This window comes from Epinephelus moara, chromosome 17, assembly GCF_006386435.1.
Source record: "Epinephelus moara isolate mb chromosome 17, YSFRI_EMoa_1.0, whole genome shotgun sequence".
NCBI lineage: Eukaryota > Metazoa > Chordata > Actinopteri > Perciformes > Serranidae > Epinephelus > Epinephelus moara.
In genome coordinates this window covers 22,956,360-22,974,758 of record NC_065522.1, presented here as the reverse complement: position 1 = coordinate 22,974,758, position 18,399 = coordinate 22,956,360, and the positions used below count along the sequence as shown (strand labels likewise).

General features: G+C 41.4%; 1 protein-coding gene across 1 annotated transcript; it reads right to left on the bottom strand.

Annotated features, from left to right (window-relative positions):
• Positions 1 to 7: 7 nt before the first annotated feature.
• Positions 8 to 16,436, bottom strand: f13a1b (coagulation factor XIII, A1 polypeptide b). The gene is made up of 15 exons (XM_050066690.1): positions 16,317 to 16,436; positions 11,423 to 11,665; positions 9,124 to 9,312; positions 8,768 to 9,016; positions 8,561 to 8,679; positions 8,375 to 8,482; positions 7,952 to 8,126; positions 7,649 to 7,787; positions 7,142 to 7,245; positions 6,856 to 6,944; positions 6,617 to 6,770; positions 4,827 to 5,102; positions 4,428 to 4,588; positions 4,022 to 4,158; positions 8 to 1,969 (listed from the first exon to the last, which is right to left on the bottom strand). Exons 2-15 carry the CDS (start codon positions 11,637 to 11,639, stop codon positions 1,828 to 1,830), a joined length of 2,259 nt encoding a protein of 752 aa, XP_049922647.1. The 5' UTR covers positions 11,640 to 11,665; positions 16,317 to 16,436; the 3' UTR covers positions 8 to 1,827.
• Between the last annotated feature and the right edge of the window lie 1,963 nt (positions 16,437 to 18,399).

Genomic DNA, 18,399 nt, shown 5'->3' with positions numbered 1-18,399 from the left:
CACAGAATTGTTCAGTTGTCAATCTTTTATTTGGCTGATATTTGCATTTATTCTTGTACACAGAAAAATGCGAAGAAACAGATGTTATAGTTCGATATAAAACGGTGGAAGGAGCTCTCAAGTAGAGACACTGATGCTGAAGTTTAATAACTGTGGCTGCGAAGTGGGAGTGCATTTCAAAAATTAAAGCTGCATTAACTGATATTTTCTGGAGCCGTTTAGCCTCTCTTAGCTCATTGTTTTGGTTTTATGGCACAGTTACTGTTTGTTTTGTTTCACTGTGTCCAGCAGCTGTAGAAAACCCAGCTCTGATAAATCCACTGTGCACGACCTGCTCACACGTCAAATAATGACCCAGATCATTTCCTCAGGAGTCGGTGAAGACTTAAACTCAGTTAAAAGAAGAGTAAATATTCAACTTTAATGCATCAGGGAACCAGAAAACAACTCTGCTGGGTTAATAATGCTGCTCTGTGTCCGTAAGACTTGTAGGGGGGCTGTGTTTGTGACATGTCAACTGTGTTCGTCAGCTTGCTTTTGTGTAATTCTGCCCCCTTATGGCCAAAATGGATTAATGCAGTTTTAAAGTTACAATAACAGCATAGACTCTGCTTGAAATCCGAAGCTATTTACTCTCCACTGCCCTATATTTAGTTTGAGCCCTTTTATTTGAGTGTCTGAACTCTGCCCTACATACTACTCTCAAAACTATTGAGTAAAATGTTATATTGTGTCTTGATATATTGGAAGAAGTGAAGGATTGAATGAGGCAGCCACACTCACTCTGTACTTGTGTATTTCTAAGTTAAAAGTAACTGTAACTTTTAAGTGAAAGTAACTTTTTTAAAGTAAGAAGGAAGGTAGCAATCAAAGATTTTCCTAAAGTGTACTTGCTCATCCTATAAAAAAGAGAATATCAGTTGTTTTTTCGCCAGGGCTGCACAATTAATTCAATACTGTTTACAATCACGATTTTGGCTTCACACAATCAAATGACTATGCTCCACTGCAATGTTGATGTTTTAAATGCGTGCTCTGCTCGTAGGAAACTCTGCTGCACATTAAAATCAAGCGCCTCCTGAATTAACAGCCAGCCTGCAAGTTTAAAGACCTGTCATGCCGCTACGTGTGCAGCCTGTGACGAACTTTCCTGAATGTTGCAAATGCAGACGGGCAAAATGCAAATCACCCGTCATCTGCCTTTGTTTTGAAGTATTTTGGATTCATGAGTGAACAAATAACGTGCAAAGAGTGTGTGAGACTTGTCTGCACGGCAAAGCAACACAACTAACTTGTTAAACCACCTGAAATAAACACTGTCTGCAGTATGATGATTGTATGAAGGCCGGGAAGAATTAATGTTGCGGCAGACACGTCAGACGCACTGATGTCAGGTGAAGAAGCACCTCATTTTAAGTCTTATTTTAATGCAAAGATGACCACATTAGCAGGAAGCATTTACTAGCATTTACTAAAATGTGAAAGTGTAATGAAAATATTTTGTCCCCAAAAACAATGAAAAATCGTGAAAAATAATCTTAATATTGATCAAAATAATCATGACTATCATTTTGGCCATAATGGTGCAGCCCTTAAACTGTTAACGTTTCAAAAATGTGTTGAATAACCTCTTTTTTTTAACCAAATTTCACTTCTAAAAACGACTGATCTCTCTTTTCTTTGACTAAAGCTAGCACCACTGTTATCATAAAGCTGAAGCGACACCTGTTAAACTGCTGTGAGCCTGCCGTTAGATAACTACGATAAAGGCTTATAGTGTGTTAGTGAGCTGAGTGATGTCTGGCGTCAGTGATCCTACGCTGATCCTCAGGGCGCGATGGTGACAGACGCCTGGCCATAGACCTGCCTGAGAGCGGCACAGTCCAGAGACGCGATCACTCTGCTGTTGCCGGCCCTCTGCGGGGTGAAGTACTCGGTCCAGGTCAGGGAGGAGCTTGCTGGGATCAGACTGAAAGCAACAGTGTTAGACGTTAGACGGCAAATAATCAAAGACAAAGATACTGAATCAACAAGCAGCAACACTTATACTAAAGGTACAAGTCCAGCGCTCCAGACAGCTGGCTAGCCGTGTTGATCTGTGGAAACATAGCTCTCACTGGCCACCTTACAGTCGTCACTGGTTAGCTAATGTTAGGCTTGGCTGCTCTGCACTGCACACCACAGTACAGTACAAGGCTAGCTAGCTGCACCGCTTCTTCTGCTATCACTGCTAGTAATGGTAATGCTTTGAAAACATGATGTCCAACCTCCCGTCTCCTCCCAGGCAGCCCCGGTGAGTATGTGGCTTCAGTTTGAGCCACAAAACCCCTTTAGCATTGTTAACTATGTTAGCCATATTAGCCATGCTGACACTGCTAACAGATAGCAGCTAACGGTGCCAACAGAGCTAACAGTGATAACAGAGCTAACAATGCTAAAGGGGGTGTGCAGCTAAAGACTGCGATGCTTACTCACTGGGGAGACCCATGGGGAAACTGGAGAGTGGGAAGAAGTGTTTCCATAGCAACACTGTTGGGTCAGGATTTCTCAATAATTTTTCATCCTAGCTTAATCCTAGCAAATTGCCATTTGGATGCCGACGACTGGTGCACATGTCACGGGCCAGGTCAGTGTACGATAGACATTTCTGCTGTTCTATTGTGATGCCAGTAGGGCTGACCTTCGAATCCATTTATGGACATTCGAAGCTTCGGAGCTCAGAACGAATTTAATTCGTAGCATTCGACGAAAAAACGCTAATAGTCAGTGATAAGCAGTGTTTAACTTTTGATTGATCACTAAAAAGCGCCGAAGCTTCTAATTTTTTTTTTCACAATCGAATCCCGTGTCATCGAACGAAGCTTCGAAGCTTCGAATTTTTTGGGTCAGCCCTAGATGCCAGCAACATTGTATTACTTATCTTGTGTGCTAGCGAGAAAAAGTAGTTGGAAATGAGCAAACGAAAACAACTGAGCATTTTTCAGGCTTTTACAATAAGAAAGCAAATAAGCTTCAGCAGTGAAGAGTATGGAGTCTGCTAACGTTACTGCTGCTAGCATTAACATTACAACGACAGAGGCTAGCAGCCGGCTACATGTCCAGGATCCACCTGCCTTACAAAGCGATGAGCCCTGGGATCATCACGATATTGGAATTGATGCGGAGGCTGTTCCGCAGGAGTTAGAGGTAGAAATACTTCTTAATTTCCTCATCTGGCCTTTTTGTTGTTTAATATAGCAGCTTAGGTTGGGCTTCGTCTTACATATTATTGCTTATATTTTTTTATACCTAACTGTTGAAGTTGTGATGCTGCTGCAAAATGAGTGAATGATTTGTCTGCTAAATGTCTGTAGATTTCTCTGGGCTTTATTCAGTGTATTATATTGTATTCTATTATTTTGCTGGCTGTTGTCGTCAGGTCTGTCGGCTTGTCTTTGAGATGCATGTGGTAGGTTAATAAGAGTTTTATGGTGGTGTTGTGTCGGTGACGTTAATGTTAATCTCTTGCTCGCTCACTGAGTGGACTGCGTACATCAAGGCTGGTTAAGGTACCCTACAAGTGGGCCGGCGGTTCCTGTGCGTACTATGAAATATAATCCTGCCGGCGCCACTGTTTCTAGTGATAAATTTAATGCGAGTACAGAAATGGTGTGCAGCAAAATGGATTTGGATGGCTGCCAATGTCCTTGGTTTTTCCTTTGTAACTCGGGTTTAGAGAAGCACTATAAAAATAAACTTTATTATTATATTATTCATGCAGTGGATTTCTTTTAAAATGTTAACTTTGTAAAAATCTCTGCAGACTGTCACAAGAATTTTGTGTTACACAGCCTGCACACAGGAATGAATGAAAAATGGTGCTTTTATGTTAAAACCTGAGTGATTTTAACTACAACTGAAGGTTTGTGTGGTTATGAAAAGGGACTAGTTATAGTTTATAAAATGATGTCTAACCTAAACAAAGATCGGCCCAACATCTCACTGAAACACAGTCTAACACTTTCCTCTGTGCTGAACCCACCTGTAATACTTGAACTTGGGCAGCATGAGCCCAGGTCCTTCCATGCGAATATAGACGCCCTCCAGGCCGAAGGAGAAGGGGTTTGTGAACTCCACAGTCGCCATCGTCTCTTCATTCACTTTGCAGCCGTCGGACACCTGAAGCACACAAAGGACATACATAAAATAAATTAAAAATCCACTTACCAAAAGCTCTTTTCATAAACTCAGTGCTTGTCAGCGTGTTACAAGGACTTAAGTTCAAGTTCTTGAATTTATCAGCTGCATGAGTGTGACTGGATTATAGAAAAAGAAAATTGGAAAAAGGAAGTTATAGAAATAAGTTTTTGCACATCCTGTAACAAAAAGCTGATTCAAACATAACAGATTTGTTCAATGAAAAGTCAAAATACAAGCAAAATTCAGACCGTGACAGTGAGTTCGGGATTGTGCAAGGTGACGACTTTCATGGCGGTGACGATCTGCCCGGTCTCCTTGACCTTCCCACTGGTGATGAAGTTGAGGTTGGCCTGTTCCACCAGATTCTTCATATACGCCTTTGACTCAACCGTCACAGTTTCCTTCACACCTGCACAACACAAAAATACAACTCTGCATTCACCTTTTATTTTAATTTCATGTGCTTTTTCTTTTAGAGCCAAAACTTTTACAATCCAGAGCTCGTTCAAAATATTTAAGATCTGAGGTGGACGACATTCATTTGTAAAATTATCGCAGTTTTACACCTTACATATTCTTGATGATGCAGTTCTCATTGAAAAAGAAAAAGAAAAACTTCTGACATAAGTGCGTTAATGCTTTCTCACTTTCGTTGGGGCCAATTGTCACCGTGGGGTTCCTGAACAGGAACTCGGAGCTGGGGACTCCGGTGTAAAACACCACGGTCCCACTGATGTAGGCGTCCACGGTGCGGCGCTGATCGCTGCTGTTTTTGAACTCCAAGGTCAGGTCAAAGTCGTTGCCTACGCTGACCTCCAGGGTGGGCAGGACCACCTCCACATCGGCCACAGGAAGCTCGGACTTATCTCGCTGACAGCCGTACTCCTCTGCTTTCTCCAGGACGGTGCGCTCCTCTGCACTGCCTAGATCGGATGATTGAGACATATTAGTATCTGAACCTTTCTGTCATTTAAAAAAGATAGTATTAATGTTTTGTGTTGACAGGTTTGCCTTTCAGATTATCTGCACAAAGTCAGCATGTTCAGAGATATTAGGTTCTACAGGAACAAAATGGCTAAAGCTTGACTTCTTTTTTTATTGCTGTTTATACTTCCTGATAGACACTGCTGCTGCTTATTTGTTTTTATGGACTTTTTTCATCTTTATTGCGATTGCTTTTATATATGTTTGTATCCTTCTGGCCCACTGACTGAACTCAGGGCATTTCCATAAAAGTTTAATGCTCAGCCATAAGGTTGAATTTGGCTGAAATAAATGAATAAAAATAAAATAAAATAAAACAAACCAAAAAAAAAAAAAAAAAAAAATACATAAATAAATAAATAAATAAATAAAATGAAAGAAAATAAATGAAAATAAAAATATAAAATAAAATAAAAGTAATAATAATAATAAAAGTAATAATAAAAGTTATAATAATAATTTAAAAAAAAAAAGGAAAATACAAAATGTTCTTTAAATTCACAGGATCCCGAACAATGTGCAGACAGAGTGCAACTTTGTGCAGGAAGTCAGTCTGGTGTGAGTGAGGTAAGAAAAAAATGTGGAAGCAGAGACAGTGGCACACAGGCGATAGGTATTTCAATTAAGGAAACTTAACATCCTAGTACCAGTTTATATCTTAAAGGCACAACACAATATGTGTTTGCTTTTGGCCCCTGGCCCACCATTAGGTTTCAGTTTTGGCCCTTCAAGGGAAGAATTTTGGGCATCTCTGTCTTATATATTATAAACTTTCAAAGCTGGAATATGTGCTTAACCAAAACACAATGTTTGTTACAGATTTATGACTTCTATGTGGTGTACACTGCTGACCTGCTATCTCTCCCTAAAAATCCCCCTTGGCCCCTAAAAAAGACAAAAATTACTCTATTGTAGTGAGGCGTGGAGTAGAAGAGCTGTTGCCAAATTCTGTCGAAATTTGTGGTGAATGAATCACCAGAATTGGCCCCAAGTATCTGGTCCTTTTCTGGGTGCCAACTCTGGCCACAACCAAGCCAGGACGATGCCAACTGGAGCTGATTTCCAGATCAAGGCCACATGCTAAAACCTGTGCCAAATCTGGCAGCCACAGAGGGACACATTGCTGATCGTCTGGTGCCAGAACACAACCAACTGTGCCAACACTAAGCCACCATCATCCCAAATTAACTTGGTTCACTTCTGCACAGTATGGAAAACAAACTGACTTAACAATGACTCAGAGACTATTTAAGAGGAGATAATCCATCACAGTAAACATGAAGCGTCACACTGCGTTTTAGATTTTCATTATGACACTGTGTCCAGGAAAAACGCATTCATGCTGGTGACATTTAATCATTTTAGTTGTGATGGCTGATTAATTTGAGTGTTAGTCAGAAATTGGTTCCACCCCCTTTGAAAACACTGTAATTTGCACTGGACAGTCTCTGACCTTCAGGAAACTTGTACTGATCGCTGACGTCACGGCGGGTCATGTCTCCTGGAGACTTGGTCAACACCATGCGGCCTACATGAGTGCGGTTCACTTTGACTGGCTCCATGGTCCCGTCTTTGCTCCGGGAATAAAACACCACGTCACTGTTGACCTGTGAGGAGATAGACAGAGTATTACAGAAAAAAGTAGAAACTTTCCTCACAAAATGACACTAAAATATTGTTGTTTAAACTCACTTCAGCAAACACAAAGGCAGCATCAAATGGGAAGCATGTCTGCCCATGTTTGATGGCCTGGACTGATGCAGGGCCACATCTGTACATGCCTTTGTAAGTGAAAAAGAGAAAGATTAAATACTGAACTTTAAATACTAACAATGGTGCATCCATTACGTCGCAATAATTAACAAGAAAACATTTGTTTCTTTTGTCTCTGTAAATAACTGGAGTAGCAATTAATTAGAGCTCTTAAAAAGCCATAACCTGTTATTATAAAGCCAGCAATTATAGTCCTGTTATTTACCATCGCTGGTCTCCTGTGGTGTTGCATCCACAACCTGCCAGCCTCCAAAGCCAGCTGGGAGGTCTGGTCTGGACATGTAGCACTCGTTCCAGCAGTGGTAGTTCCTGATAGAAACATTATTTCAAATATCATTGGAGATATCGATGTGATAAAAGTCCTGTTTTGTTGTTATCTAAATCTCAGGTTTGGGTCTACAGATGGCACTGGATGAAGGTTCAAATGTAAAGAGTTCATCCTCTGAGGAGCGTGAAAGGGCTCAATAAATTTCACATCAAACAGCTGATTAGAGTTTGACATTCTCTGTGAACAAGTTGAAATTTTGGCCTGATGGTAATGTTAAAGAAAAGTCAAAGTCCCAAAAATATATTAGGACTGATCCTCTGGGGACCATGAATATTCATACTGTTTCATAGCAGCGTCACCAAAGATTTGGACACACTGAAGCAAACCAGAAATGAAAAACTCGGGATCTTTGTGTTTTGGCAGGCTAATTAGAAGATGTGTTACCAGATAGAGTCTCTGGTGCGGTTACGGTCGATCTTGCCGTTCTCGTCCAGGATGATGTCGGTCTTCAGGTTTCCATCGTTGTCGTGAGCAGAGTAGTAGTTGGTGACGACCCGCGATGGGATGCCCAGGCAACGCAGGACTGGAGGACAAACATCCAATGACAATCACAGATAAAAATCAAAGAGTGAACGGACTAGAAGAGACGCCACCTTGACGAGTTCTCCTATCTCCTCATGACCTTCTCCACTCAAAGAAAAATCTAGTACAGGTTTGGAAAGGAAAAATACTCAGTAAAGATCTTACAGGTGTTGAAGACGGCGGCGTAGACCCAGCACTGAGCATAGCAGACGGGCATCTTGCTGCTGGCATAGGTGAGCAGGATGTCCGTGCTGCCAGTCCAGGAAGTGGGCGACACACCGTAGGTGTAGTCGCCGCTCCAGTTCCCCACCAGCACACCATCATCGTCACGGGAGTTCAGCTGAGTGCGACAAAGAGTAGATTTTAGACATTTATGGAAAGGTCCACTTGACGATCACTATTTCTTAGATAAAGTTTTTTTCTTTAAGAGGCCTGATTTTCCTTTTTTCCTTCGAAACACTTGCAATATTGTACACTTTACAGCACAATACTGTTCTGTATGTACTGAGGCATCATTTAACTGAATATCTTATGTATCTGTGAAGCAGTTTTGAGTGTTTGAGAGGATGTCCATGAATCTTTTCTCACCATAGCAGAGGCCTTTCTGGTCACCCTGATGGGGTCTCCTCTGTTGGTGATGGGCATGTCAGACCGGTCCATGATGTACAGACAGGCGTCCAGGACTCCATAGTTAAACTAGGAGGAAAAAAGCTTGAGTCAAAAGTAATATTTAGGAAAATCAGTCCTGAAGTCCTTGATTGTTTTATCGTCTACCTGTCCATAGTTCCAGTTTCTCTCAGCCACGTCGTCGAAGGCGCCGTGGTAGATGATCCCCATCTCAGTCATCACACACTCCTCCCTCTCTTTCTCATCATCCAGAAACACGGCATCAGCTGAGGAAAGACACAACAGGTCATGTGGATGTTTACGGACATGAAAGTGGGACAAAAGACAACTTGTGGTCACGGAGCTTAAACCGACCTGACGCCCATGGATTGAAGAGGATGTAGAGGCTGCGGCTGTCGTCCCGCCTGGTCCTGCGGATCCCAAACGGCGTCGCCACTGCCACATACATGTAGTACTTCCCCACAATGCAGTTTGCTGCAGGAGTGATGCCCACTGTGACAATGTTGTCTGTGGTGTTTGTGATGCGGCCTTCCCAGGGGCTCGGACGCTCCTTGTTGGCAAAGACAGGGATGTAGGTGCCCTTGCTGAACTCAGGGCTGGAACCTGAATGAACAGAGTGGCAGCAGATTTATGTAAATGACAAGACATCACAAAACTGAGATCTTTTCTTAACTGCAGGATGGAAAATATGACTTCTAAGACCGGCTCACCGATGACAAACTCCAGAGCGAACTTGTCTGAATCAGGTTTGTAGGGACGGTTGAAGGTGACCTTGACCTGGAACTCTTGACCTCGACGGACGATGAGATGGTCAGAGTGGTACAACTCGGTGTGGTGCTCCTTCTTGTTGACCTCATCTGGCCTCCTCACCATGTCCACGTCCCAGATGTCAAGATACTCTGAATGGAGAGTGAAAAAAAGAAATAGAGAGGTGTGAGAGAGCAGGATGTCTCAAAAACATGAGGATGGGTTTTAGTAAGATTTGATGGACAGACAGCAGCAGAGCCATTTGGTGATCATCTGACGTTGTAATTGTGCTCACATTCAGTTTCAGTACTTGTGTTCTTAAACCTTGTTCATATTAGCCCCTCTCTCCCTGTAGAGAGTCCGCTCACATTACCACCTCCCTTAACCATCAGCTGTTTGCTCTGCAGTAGAAAAGAGGCTCAACATCAAATGCTATTAGATACTTGCAATCTGAAATCAAACAGACTGAAACATTAAGTGAAGTCTAGCTGGAGAATTGTTCAGTGGTGGAGCCCAATGCTCTCTGAACATGTCAACACTTCTCCAAAACCTCAGTGATGTGTGTCTAAGTCATCCCCACAACCACTCATTCGTGGCTGTTTGCCATCATCTTCATGCTCTTCTCTAATGTGCCACAAAGATTCCAGCGACTGCATTCATAAAGTCCTGTCACATCTGGATATCTGTCACTGTGCAGCTCTGTGACAGCAACACGAGGTGGAGTGCAGCGACAAGCTGCAGGAAGAGAGCAGAATTTATCCGATTTGGACGTCAGTCATGTGTCAGTCATGTGTGAAAGCTACTGGAAACTGTGTCACTGTCAGGAAAAAGACTTTATCTTCTCCAACTAAGAAGTGACATCTGTCTTCTACCCTTCAACTCTGCTTTTTTCGGAGAAACATACGTCTGTATGAGTAAGAGCTTGTTGCTGAGAGGATTAGACTTGACATGGACTTATAAAACTCACATATTCATCTTATTAAGTCCACAAATTTCCTTTAAGGGGACCTATTATGCTTTTCCCTAATTTCTGCTATATATACACATAATGTTACAATGTCGGTTCTCGATATTACACGTGGCCAAAGTTTAAATAATAAGGTAAATCTATGTTAAAGAAATTCAGTGTGAGCAAATACTTCAGGCTACAGACCGTTCTGAATACTCTAACAATTTTCCCTATTTTTGCGACAAGCAGACATCAGCTTGCGATTAATTTCTTTACATCGTCATCTGCTTCAGCCACGCAACTACAAGTGTTTACTTACATAGCCTACATTGCTACATGTAGCTACATGCTACTGTCAGGAAAACATGTAAACTTGGTTGCCTACGCTGGAAATTTCTCCCTGATTTTGGATTGTATTCCTGCTAGAACATATCCAGTTGTGTTTAGAGGCTTTTATTGGTAATTTTGAACAGGAGAAAGTGCTGCTATACACAGTTATTTACAAGCTGCAAGTACACTGCTACATGTAGCTACATGCTAACACCAGGGAAACATGTAATCTCGGCTAATGATGTTAATTCTCCGTTAATTCCTCCCTGATTTCGGATCATATTCCTACTGAAACATGTCCAGTTGTGTTTAGAAGCTTTTCTTGGTAATTTTTAACAGGAGAAAGTGATGCTATACACAGTCATTCACTAGCTCCAAGAATACTGCTACATGTAGCTACATGCTAACATCAGGGAAACATGTAATCTTGGCTGCTGATGTCACTAATTTTTCCCTGCTTTCAGATCATAGTCGTGTTGGAACATGTCCAGTTGCGTTTAGAAGCTTTGATTGGTGATTTGTAATTGGAGAAAGTGATGCTATACGCAGTAATTTACTAGCTGCAAGTACACTGCTACATGTAGCTACATGCTAACATCAGGGAAACATCTATCGTCAGCTATCTTCATAGCTAATGTTAATCTCTCCCTGATTTCGGATCATTTCCCTGCTGAAACATTTCCAGTTGTGTTTAGAAGCTTTGATTGGTGATTTTTTACATTAGGAAGTCCTGCTACTCTCCGGAAAACCCAGAAACATTAACCAGTCAGAGCAGACTGGACATTTTTTGGAGGACGGTTTAAAGAGACAGGCGCTGTAATTGATTGTTTCAGACAGAGGGTGAATACAGCTTTTCTACCACAGACAGTACGAGGAAAATAAAGTGATTTTTGACCATTAAAGTGTGTTAACAGGAGAAAACCCAAAACACACCTGAATGAGTGGAACATTCCCATTTAATGTTTTAAAATGTACCCCCTCACCAGTCAAAGGTGGGAATCCTCTTGGGCCTGGCATACCAAAGGGCTCAAACTCAGGGATGTCCGTTGTGTCAGAGTTGGAGGTGGACATGGGAACTGCGGTGCGGCCGCGGTTTGTGATCTTGGGAGGAGGTCCAGAGGGAGGAGGAGGGGCAGGAGAGGGTTGTGGTTGTGGTTGTGGTTGTGGTTGTGGTTGTGGGGTGGCATCTTGATCAGACATGGTGGTGATAGATCAGGGTGGATGATCTGACACAGGAGTGGAGGAGGAGAGAAAATGGAAAACACTTATTTTATTTACTCTTTTGTCTATTTGAAATAACATTGTTAGAAGACGTGAGCAACCTCTGTGGTTTCTGTGCAGCTGTTTAAAACTGAATTCCCATCATGCTCTGTTCATTACTTCACAGAGGGTGAAGTGTTTCAAACCCATCTGCTTTACATCTGTGTAAAAACCAAAAACATGCCTGTGTGTATGAGTGTGTGTGAGTGTGTGTGTGTAAGAGAGTGTGTCCTTGTCTCTATTATATCACAAGTGGTTCCCCATGTGTGTGTTTGTGGGTTGGGGTGGAGAGGAGTTTGCAGTCACTCCCCTTCCTGTACAAAAGACACTTTTAGTGTTTGGTAATTTATTTTTACTTTGCAAATATTGCATTTGTATATTTTTCGGGTTACGGAGAGATTAATCATGTCTTTTAAAAGAGTCACGGAGGGAAGCCACAGTGAGACTTACTGTGTCTGTGTGAAATCATGTTGTTATGAATGTTATGCAGACATAACAGCCAGCGTAACTCCAGGAATTGAATCTTCAAACATAGGTTTATTTTCAGAAAGTTTGACTGAATTTAAGTGATATATTCAACAAAGGGTACAAAAACACACATGGGTGGTGAATCTGGAAGAAAGCAAAAATAAGATTAAAACTTAGAAAGTTATATTATAATAAGTGAAATAAGGTTACATGTCCATCTAGAAGAAATAAGGTTATTAGTAAACTAACATGCACATAGGACAGAACTAAAGAACACATAACTTGGTGAGAGGGAGTGCAGCTTTAAATAAGGAGTGACCAGGTGAACTCAATCAGCGAAACGAGGAGTGACAAAAGGTGAAAACAAAAGCCAATCGGAAATGAGGAAAGGAGAGGAAAGGAAGTGAGTGAGAAAAGGAATGATGTAGTAGTAGCAGTACAGGAAGCACAATTAAAAGTATCACTAGCGACAATAGAAGTTGTATTATTAGTGGTGGTGGGGAGAGAACAGTATGTGTATGTATATTTTTATTCTCTTTACGATGATAACCGGAATATATTTGGGGTTTGGGGCTTGTTATTGGACAAAACAAGGAAACCGAAGACTTTGACTTTCCTTCTCTTCCCTGTCGTGCTATTAATCTGTGTAGATTGTTTTGCTCTGAGTTGCTGAGTGTTGGAGATATTGGCCGTAGAGATGTCTCCCTTCTCTCCAATATAATAGAACTAGATGGCACTCGGCTTGTGGTGCTCAAAGTGCTGAAAAAATACATTTGAAAATCTCAACAGCAATGTCTCTTTCCAGAAATCATGACCTGGTTACTCAAGATAATCCACAGACCTTGTTGTGAGCAGTTTCATGTAGGAACTATTTTCTCTCTACTGAGCTACACCTGCCAACTGCATCACAGCAGAAGGAAGTGTGCATCTACTCATGGACAGGAGGTGCTAGCTGAGCTAGCAGTAGATGCACACTTCCTTCTGCACAGCGATGCAGTTGGCAGGTGTAGTTCGGTAGAAAGAAAATAGTTCCTACATGAAACTGCTCACAACAAGGTCTGTGGATTATCTTGAGTAACCAGGTCATGATTTCTGGAAAGAGACATTGCTGCACCAGAAGTTGGGTGCCGTCTAGTTCCACACAGAAACATGGTTGTGAATTCGTAGTACTTCTACAATAAGACTTTGTTATAAAGTCTTATTTCTACTCATGGTAAACCAAAGTGATTAAAAAACCCTTAGAGTCTATAAAGGTTAAAACAAAAACCAAAGCTGACCACTAGCACATTCAAACTTGGGTGTAAACACATCAGACTGCTGTAAACAAAGACCGTCAGTGTTTTCAGAATGACTCACTAAATCCACAAAACATGAAACCCAACTAAAGTTATGTCGACCCTTCAGCCCACATGGGGTCTCACTGCGACAGTGGGACATGAAGTTACAGCCGTGAAGATGATGTAAGACTGTGGTAAGGCCGATTTAACCGTTAAACACACAACAGCTGTTTTCATAAGGTGCTCGCAGGGCGCGCAGTACGTCAGGTTTGAGGTACAAGCACCTGCCTGAGAATGAGGCTCACTGTTGCATAATGTGGGCGTGTGCTGGACGAGGGGAGAGAAGTTTAGGACGATGTGTGGCTGCATGAGTCATCGCGTAACACAGTGAGAGCTCTGTTTTCACCTTAACTACCAGTGGCACAGATAGACGTGCTTACCTTCTGCAGACTGGCGGAGGGACAGGTGGGTAGAAAGACAGATGGCAGGACAGTGGTACAAATAAATATATATTTATTACTGTATTTAAGTACAAATTTGAGGCACTATACGTGAATATTTCTGTTCTATTCGACTTTATACTTCAACTCCACAACATTTACCTGACAGCTTTACTTAATGGTTATTCTTCAGATTAAGACTTTACCTTAAAAACATATGATAAGCTTATACTAAAATGTAATATAAATTTTTAACAACTACTGCTAATCACACATTATTTGATGTCTTTTCCTCTCTACTTGCACTATATTTGTTATTGTAATAGCTTTTTGTCCTTGAGCCATGACCCCCATTTCTTAAGTGCTAAATACTTAAATGTTTCTTGTATGTTTTTTTTATCCTAGTATTTCTAAACCCTTGTTGTTTTTTTTAGTTTCAATACTTGCATATATGGCATTTCAATCTTCTATATGTCAAAACTGACAATAAAGGAGATTAATATACTGTTAAACCAGTGCTTCCTTTGGCTCAAGACTGGCTAGCTTTCTAAAAAGCAGCGTGTAGTTTGGGCTCCTTGTCAAGTTTCAGGTGTCTGTGAGTTGTCTGCAGTTCCACTTAAGAATTATTTCAACTCTTAAGTTATTGGATAGTTTCATTAAATAGAAAAGGCGTAAAACTCTTAATTTTTTCTTTATTTTTTTCCCCTTCTTTCCTCTTGGAATGATTTCAATGCTGCAGCGTTTGCGGCATTAAAACCATTATTTTTGCAAGTTAGACAGTGTGCAGGAGCCTTTTCTACAAGTTTTATTTTTCTCGTCTGTCTCCTACGCACCTGTTTGAAAATAGATGTGCAAAGTATTCCTTAGTTCTTCTTTCATCCTCCTAAAACCTCTGGAGGGGTTCAACCCAGAGGTTGGGAACCAGTGGACTACAGTCTAACTGTATGTAAAGTAGTTAGGCTAGCTATGCCTCAAACAGCTACAAAAGTCAAATGTAACTTAAGAGTTAATACATCAGTAATGTGATAATATATCAGCCACAGGTGCCATTTCTCTTTTACCTGTGATACTGTAACTACATTTTGATGTCAATACTTCTGTATTTTGACTTCAGTAAAAATCTGAATGCAGGACCTCTAGTATTTTTTACATTATTGTATGGTTACTTTTACTTTAGCAAAAGGAAAGTAACAAAAAACGTCTTCCACCAATGTGACAGCATATGATAAATCCTATAAAAAGTTGTTTGTTGTGCTGATTTCTGAGTATCGGTCACTACACAATCATGTGATCCAGAGCAAAATCACCCTACCACATTGTCGCCCTTTATATTGCATTATTTTAGTAAGATTGTGTTTACTTCATTATTGTAGTGCCTTGTCTTACTTAGTGACTAATTGGTAAGTTATTTATTTACACATATTGTGCACCACAGGGAGTTTGCAATTTCATTGTATGCTTGCTCATGTAATGACAAAGAAAGTTCTTCAGAGTAAAATGCAAGTCTTAAATAACCTACAAGATTCATATTATCGTCATACTTATCGTGTGTGGGCACTGGTGGAACAAATATTCGGTTAATATCCTTTCAAAAGTACAGTTTATTATGAAATCTTGAGTAGAATAAATGGAAATACTCAAGTAAAGTACAAGTATGTCAGAACTGTCCTACAGTAGATCCATGTAGTTACTTCACACAATCTCATATTAGTGACCTAAAACTTTGCTCTGACACACTTGTTACATACAGCACATGTACAGACCTGTTTTTAACACAACTTTGGCAAATGCTGACACAGAGGAAACCTCCACATGTTAACCAGCAGAGCCGAGCCTTTATGTGCTCTCTGAGGGGGGGGGGTTGTCATCACCATAAAAGTCTCTGCCAAGACTGTACGTTACCCGGCAAAAACTCTAGTTAACTGGAGCAAGTTTTGCATGTAAGTGAAGTGGAACAGTTTAGCAAAATGTTTGAACCCCAGTTTTCTGCTCTGTTATTACTGTCACCACTACAGTGATATTCAGGTAATAACCCGTGGATGCTTAAGTCCACTGTCTAAGTTATTACTGCTAATGCTCAGGGGGTGATTATAGTGGATTATTAGGATGCAATGCAGCTGTTTCATCAAATTCAGATGGAGGAAATATTCCTTGCAATGTGCAATAAGCTTTGTCTGAGTCTTTTGTTTCATCAAAACTGTTTCAAAGATTGCACAACAACAATGGAATGTTTTAAATGACGATCAGATGTATCATCACTCATTTGCATCTTTACATCTGGAAGGTTTTAAACAAAACAAAAAGTTACCAAACTGTTTAGGAATTCTGCTGCAATAAAACTGTTGCACCAAAGCTGGGTTGTTAGTAATGAAAGCAAACTTCGTATATGTGAAGTAGGTTTAAGAGTAGGTTTAAATGTAGAGTGGACGCACCTCAGGTGAAGTTGGAGAGAGAAGCTGCTGCTGGTTGGAGTCGGTCTGCTGCTGCTGCTGCTGCTGCTGCTGCTGCTCCGTCTTGGGGGACTTCTGCTCCTGATTATATACCCTGCAGGGGAGAGGAAGAGCTGTCCTTGAGTGTGTGAATGTGTGTGTCAGACCTTTGTAGGGAAATTGTGTTGTTGTGGGTGCAACTGGTCAGTCCAACTTAGGAGCAGGATGTGGAATCTACCATCTCTGTAAAAGCCACAGCTGGATGCAGCTCACACAGATAAAGTCAGTCTGTGGGAAGCTTAGGAAAGGTAATTGTTTGCACTTTGCATAAGGTCATAATGTCTTAATTTAGTGTTGCTAATAATTGGTCTACCACCCAGGTTGTGACGCTGTTTGCTGACAGGAAAAGCTCTGACTGATGTCTATTTTAAAGCTGTTTATCGAGCACATTTCAGGGTTGATTGGAATATCATTTTAACTCTGTCCCTCTTGTTCCCAGTCGTGCAGGTCGTGGTGGCCTGCAGTCACAGGTGTGGTCGGTGTTCTGGAAGTCCCCGCACTTTTGATGGTTTGTGGTGGCTTATTTACAAGCGTGGTGCTTTTATTTCAGGTGTTGGTTTTGGGTTTGTGATATCTTTACACAGGTAAGGTACTCCCACTGCCCCGCCAGTGGCATGTCATGTCCTCTCCAACTGTTTTTGGGTCTCTTTTCTAAATAAAGAGGGCATGAGTTCTGGAAGTTGAGCCACACTGACTGTTGTGGTTTCTTTATTGAGGCTACTTCAGGTGGTAATTCCTGGTAGGCTACTTATAATTGGAGTTTCACTAATAAACACCTGACTGGACTCATGCCCAACTTGTGAAGACTGATCAGAATAGACTCAAGTGTACTGGTCTGATTCAGGTGATGACCAACCCAAATCTGGCCTGTGGCATCCAAAATGGTACAAAATCATGTGTACATTCACAAAACTTACAAAACACATTGTGTGCATCATTTGCCAAGTTTCCTTCCAAATATAGTCTAGTCTTTTTGAACAATCCACCAGACATGTGGATGGAGACGCACTTATTGAGGCTCAGGGGTCTGTGTATCCACACACCAGTGGCAGGGCACTCCAGTGGAAATATCTTCACATTAACGTTAGCTAGGTCGCTAATGTAATCCTTGGTTAACAGAGAGTTTGACTGCACAGTTAGCTACACTGTTAACAACAAGCTTACAACACGTACAGTTATAAAAGCACAACACGCAACAGCAACATTCTGTGTCCGATCGACAGTCTGCTCCCACAAGTGGGCTTTTCTGTTTCTTTATGTGATAGTTTCTGACTGACATGTCATACAGCTCAGGATAGACAGTAGCTAAAGCAGCGTCAGTGACGACACCACTGCCTTTCTGAAAAGAAAAGGCGCTCAGAACGGCTGCCCAAAAAACGCTGACCGTGGCACTGTTTTCTTTAGGCGGCCATATATACTTTCTCCTTGTCAGCAACAACTGAAGTCCCAACTGGGCCGGCAGAAGCTCAGTCCACAGGGACTTGGCTTGGGTTCAAGCATGGAGCGTGGACTGGTAGCTGGAGAGGTGCCAGTTCACCTCCTGGGCACTGCTGAGGTGCCCTTGAGCAAGAAACTGAACCTCCAACTGCTCAGGGAAGCCCTCTCGTTCTGACATCTCTCCATTTAATGCATTTATAGGTCCTGTTTGTGCATGTGTGTGTGTTTTGGGCCTGTGTGTACATGACAACAGTGTGAGAAAAAAAATTGAATTTCCCCTCTGGGATTAATAAAGTTTATCTTCTTCTTCTTCTTCTTTTAAAAAATATGCTGACTTCCAAAAAAACCCCACTATTTTAACACAGGCCTTAAAAAAGTATTGAATATATTATGACAAATATATAACATCTGCGAAGACAGTTTTTGGAAGAATTTAAAACTGTCTTTTTTAACATCCATGTTTGCTTGCTAGCACTCCTCTTCCTCACTGCCTTGTTGGTGCTTTGCTACATTTCTTGGCCCCGTTTCGCTATGGTACCTTTGGAACCAGAAGTAACCCTTCAGACATGGTACCTAGACCCTAGCGTTT

Bases quoted from the DNA above. Each gene is read 5' to 3' on its own strand.
- f13a1b (XM_050066690.1), bottom strand. From the start codon at position 11,639: ATGTCTGATCAAGATGCCACCCCACAACCACAACCACAACCACAACCA. The intron at 7,246-7,648 runs GTAACACATCTT...TGTTTCTATCAG, and splicing joins CGCACCAGAGACTCTATCTG to GAACTACCACTGCTGGAACG. The intron at 6,771-6,855 runs GTGAGTTTAAAC...ATCTCCTCACAG, and splicing joins CTGCCTTTGTGTTTGCTGAA to GTCAACAGTGACGTGGTGTT.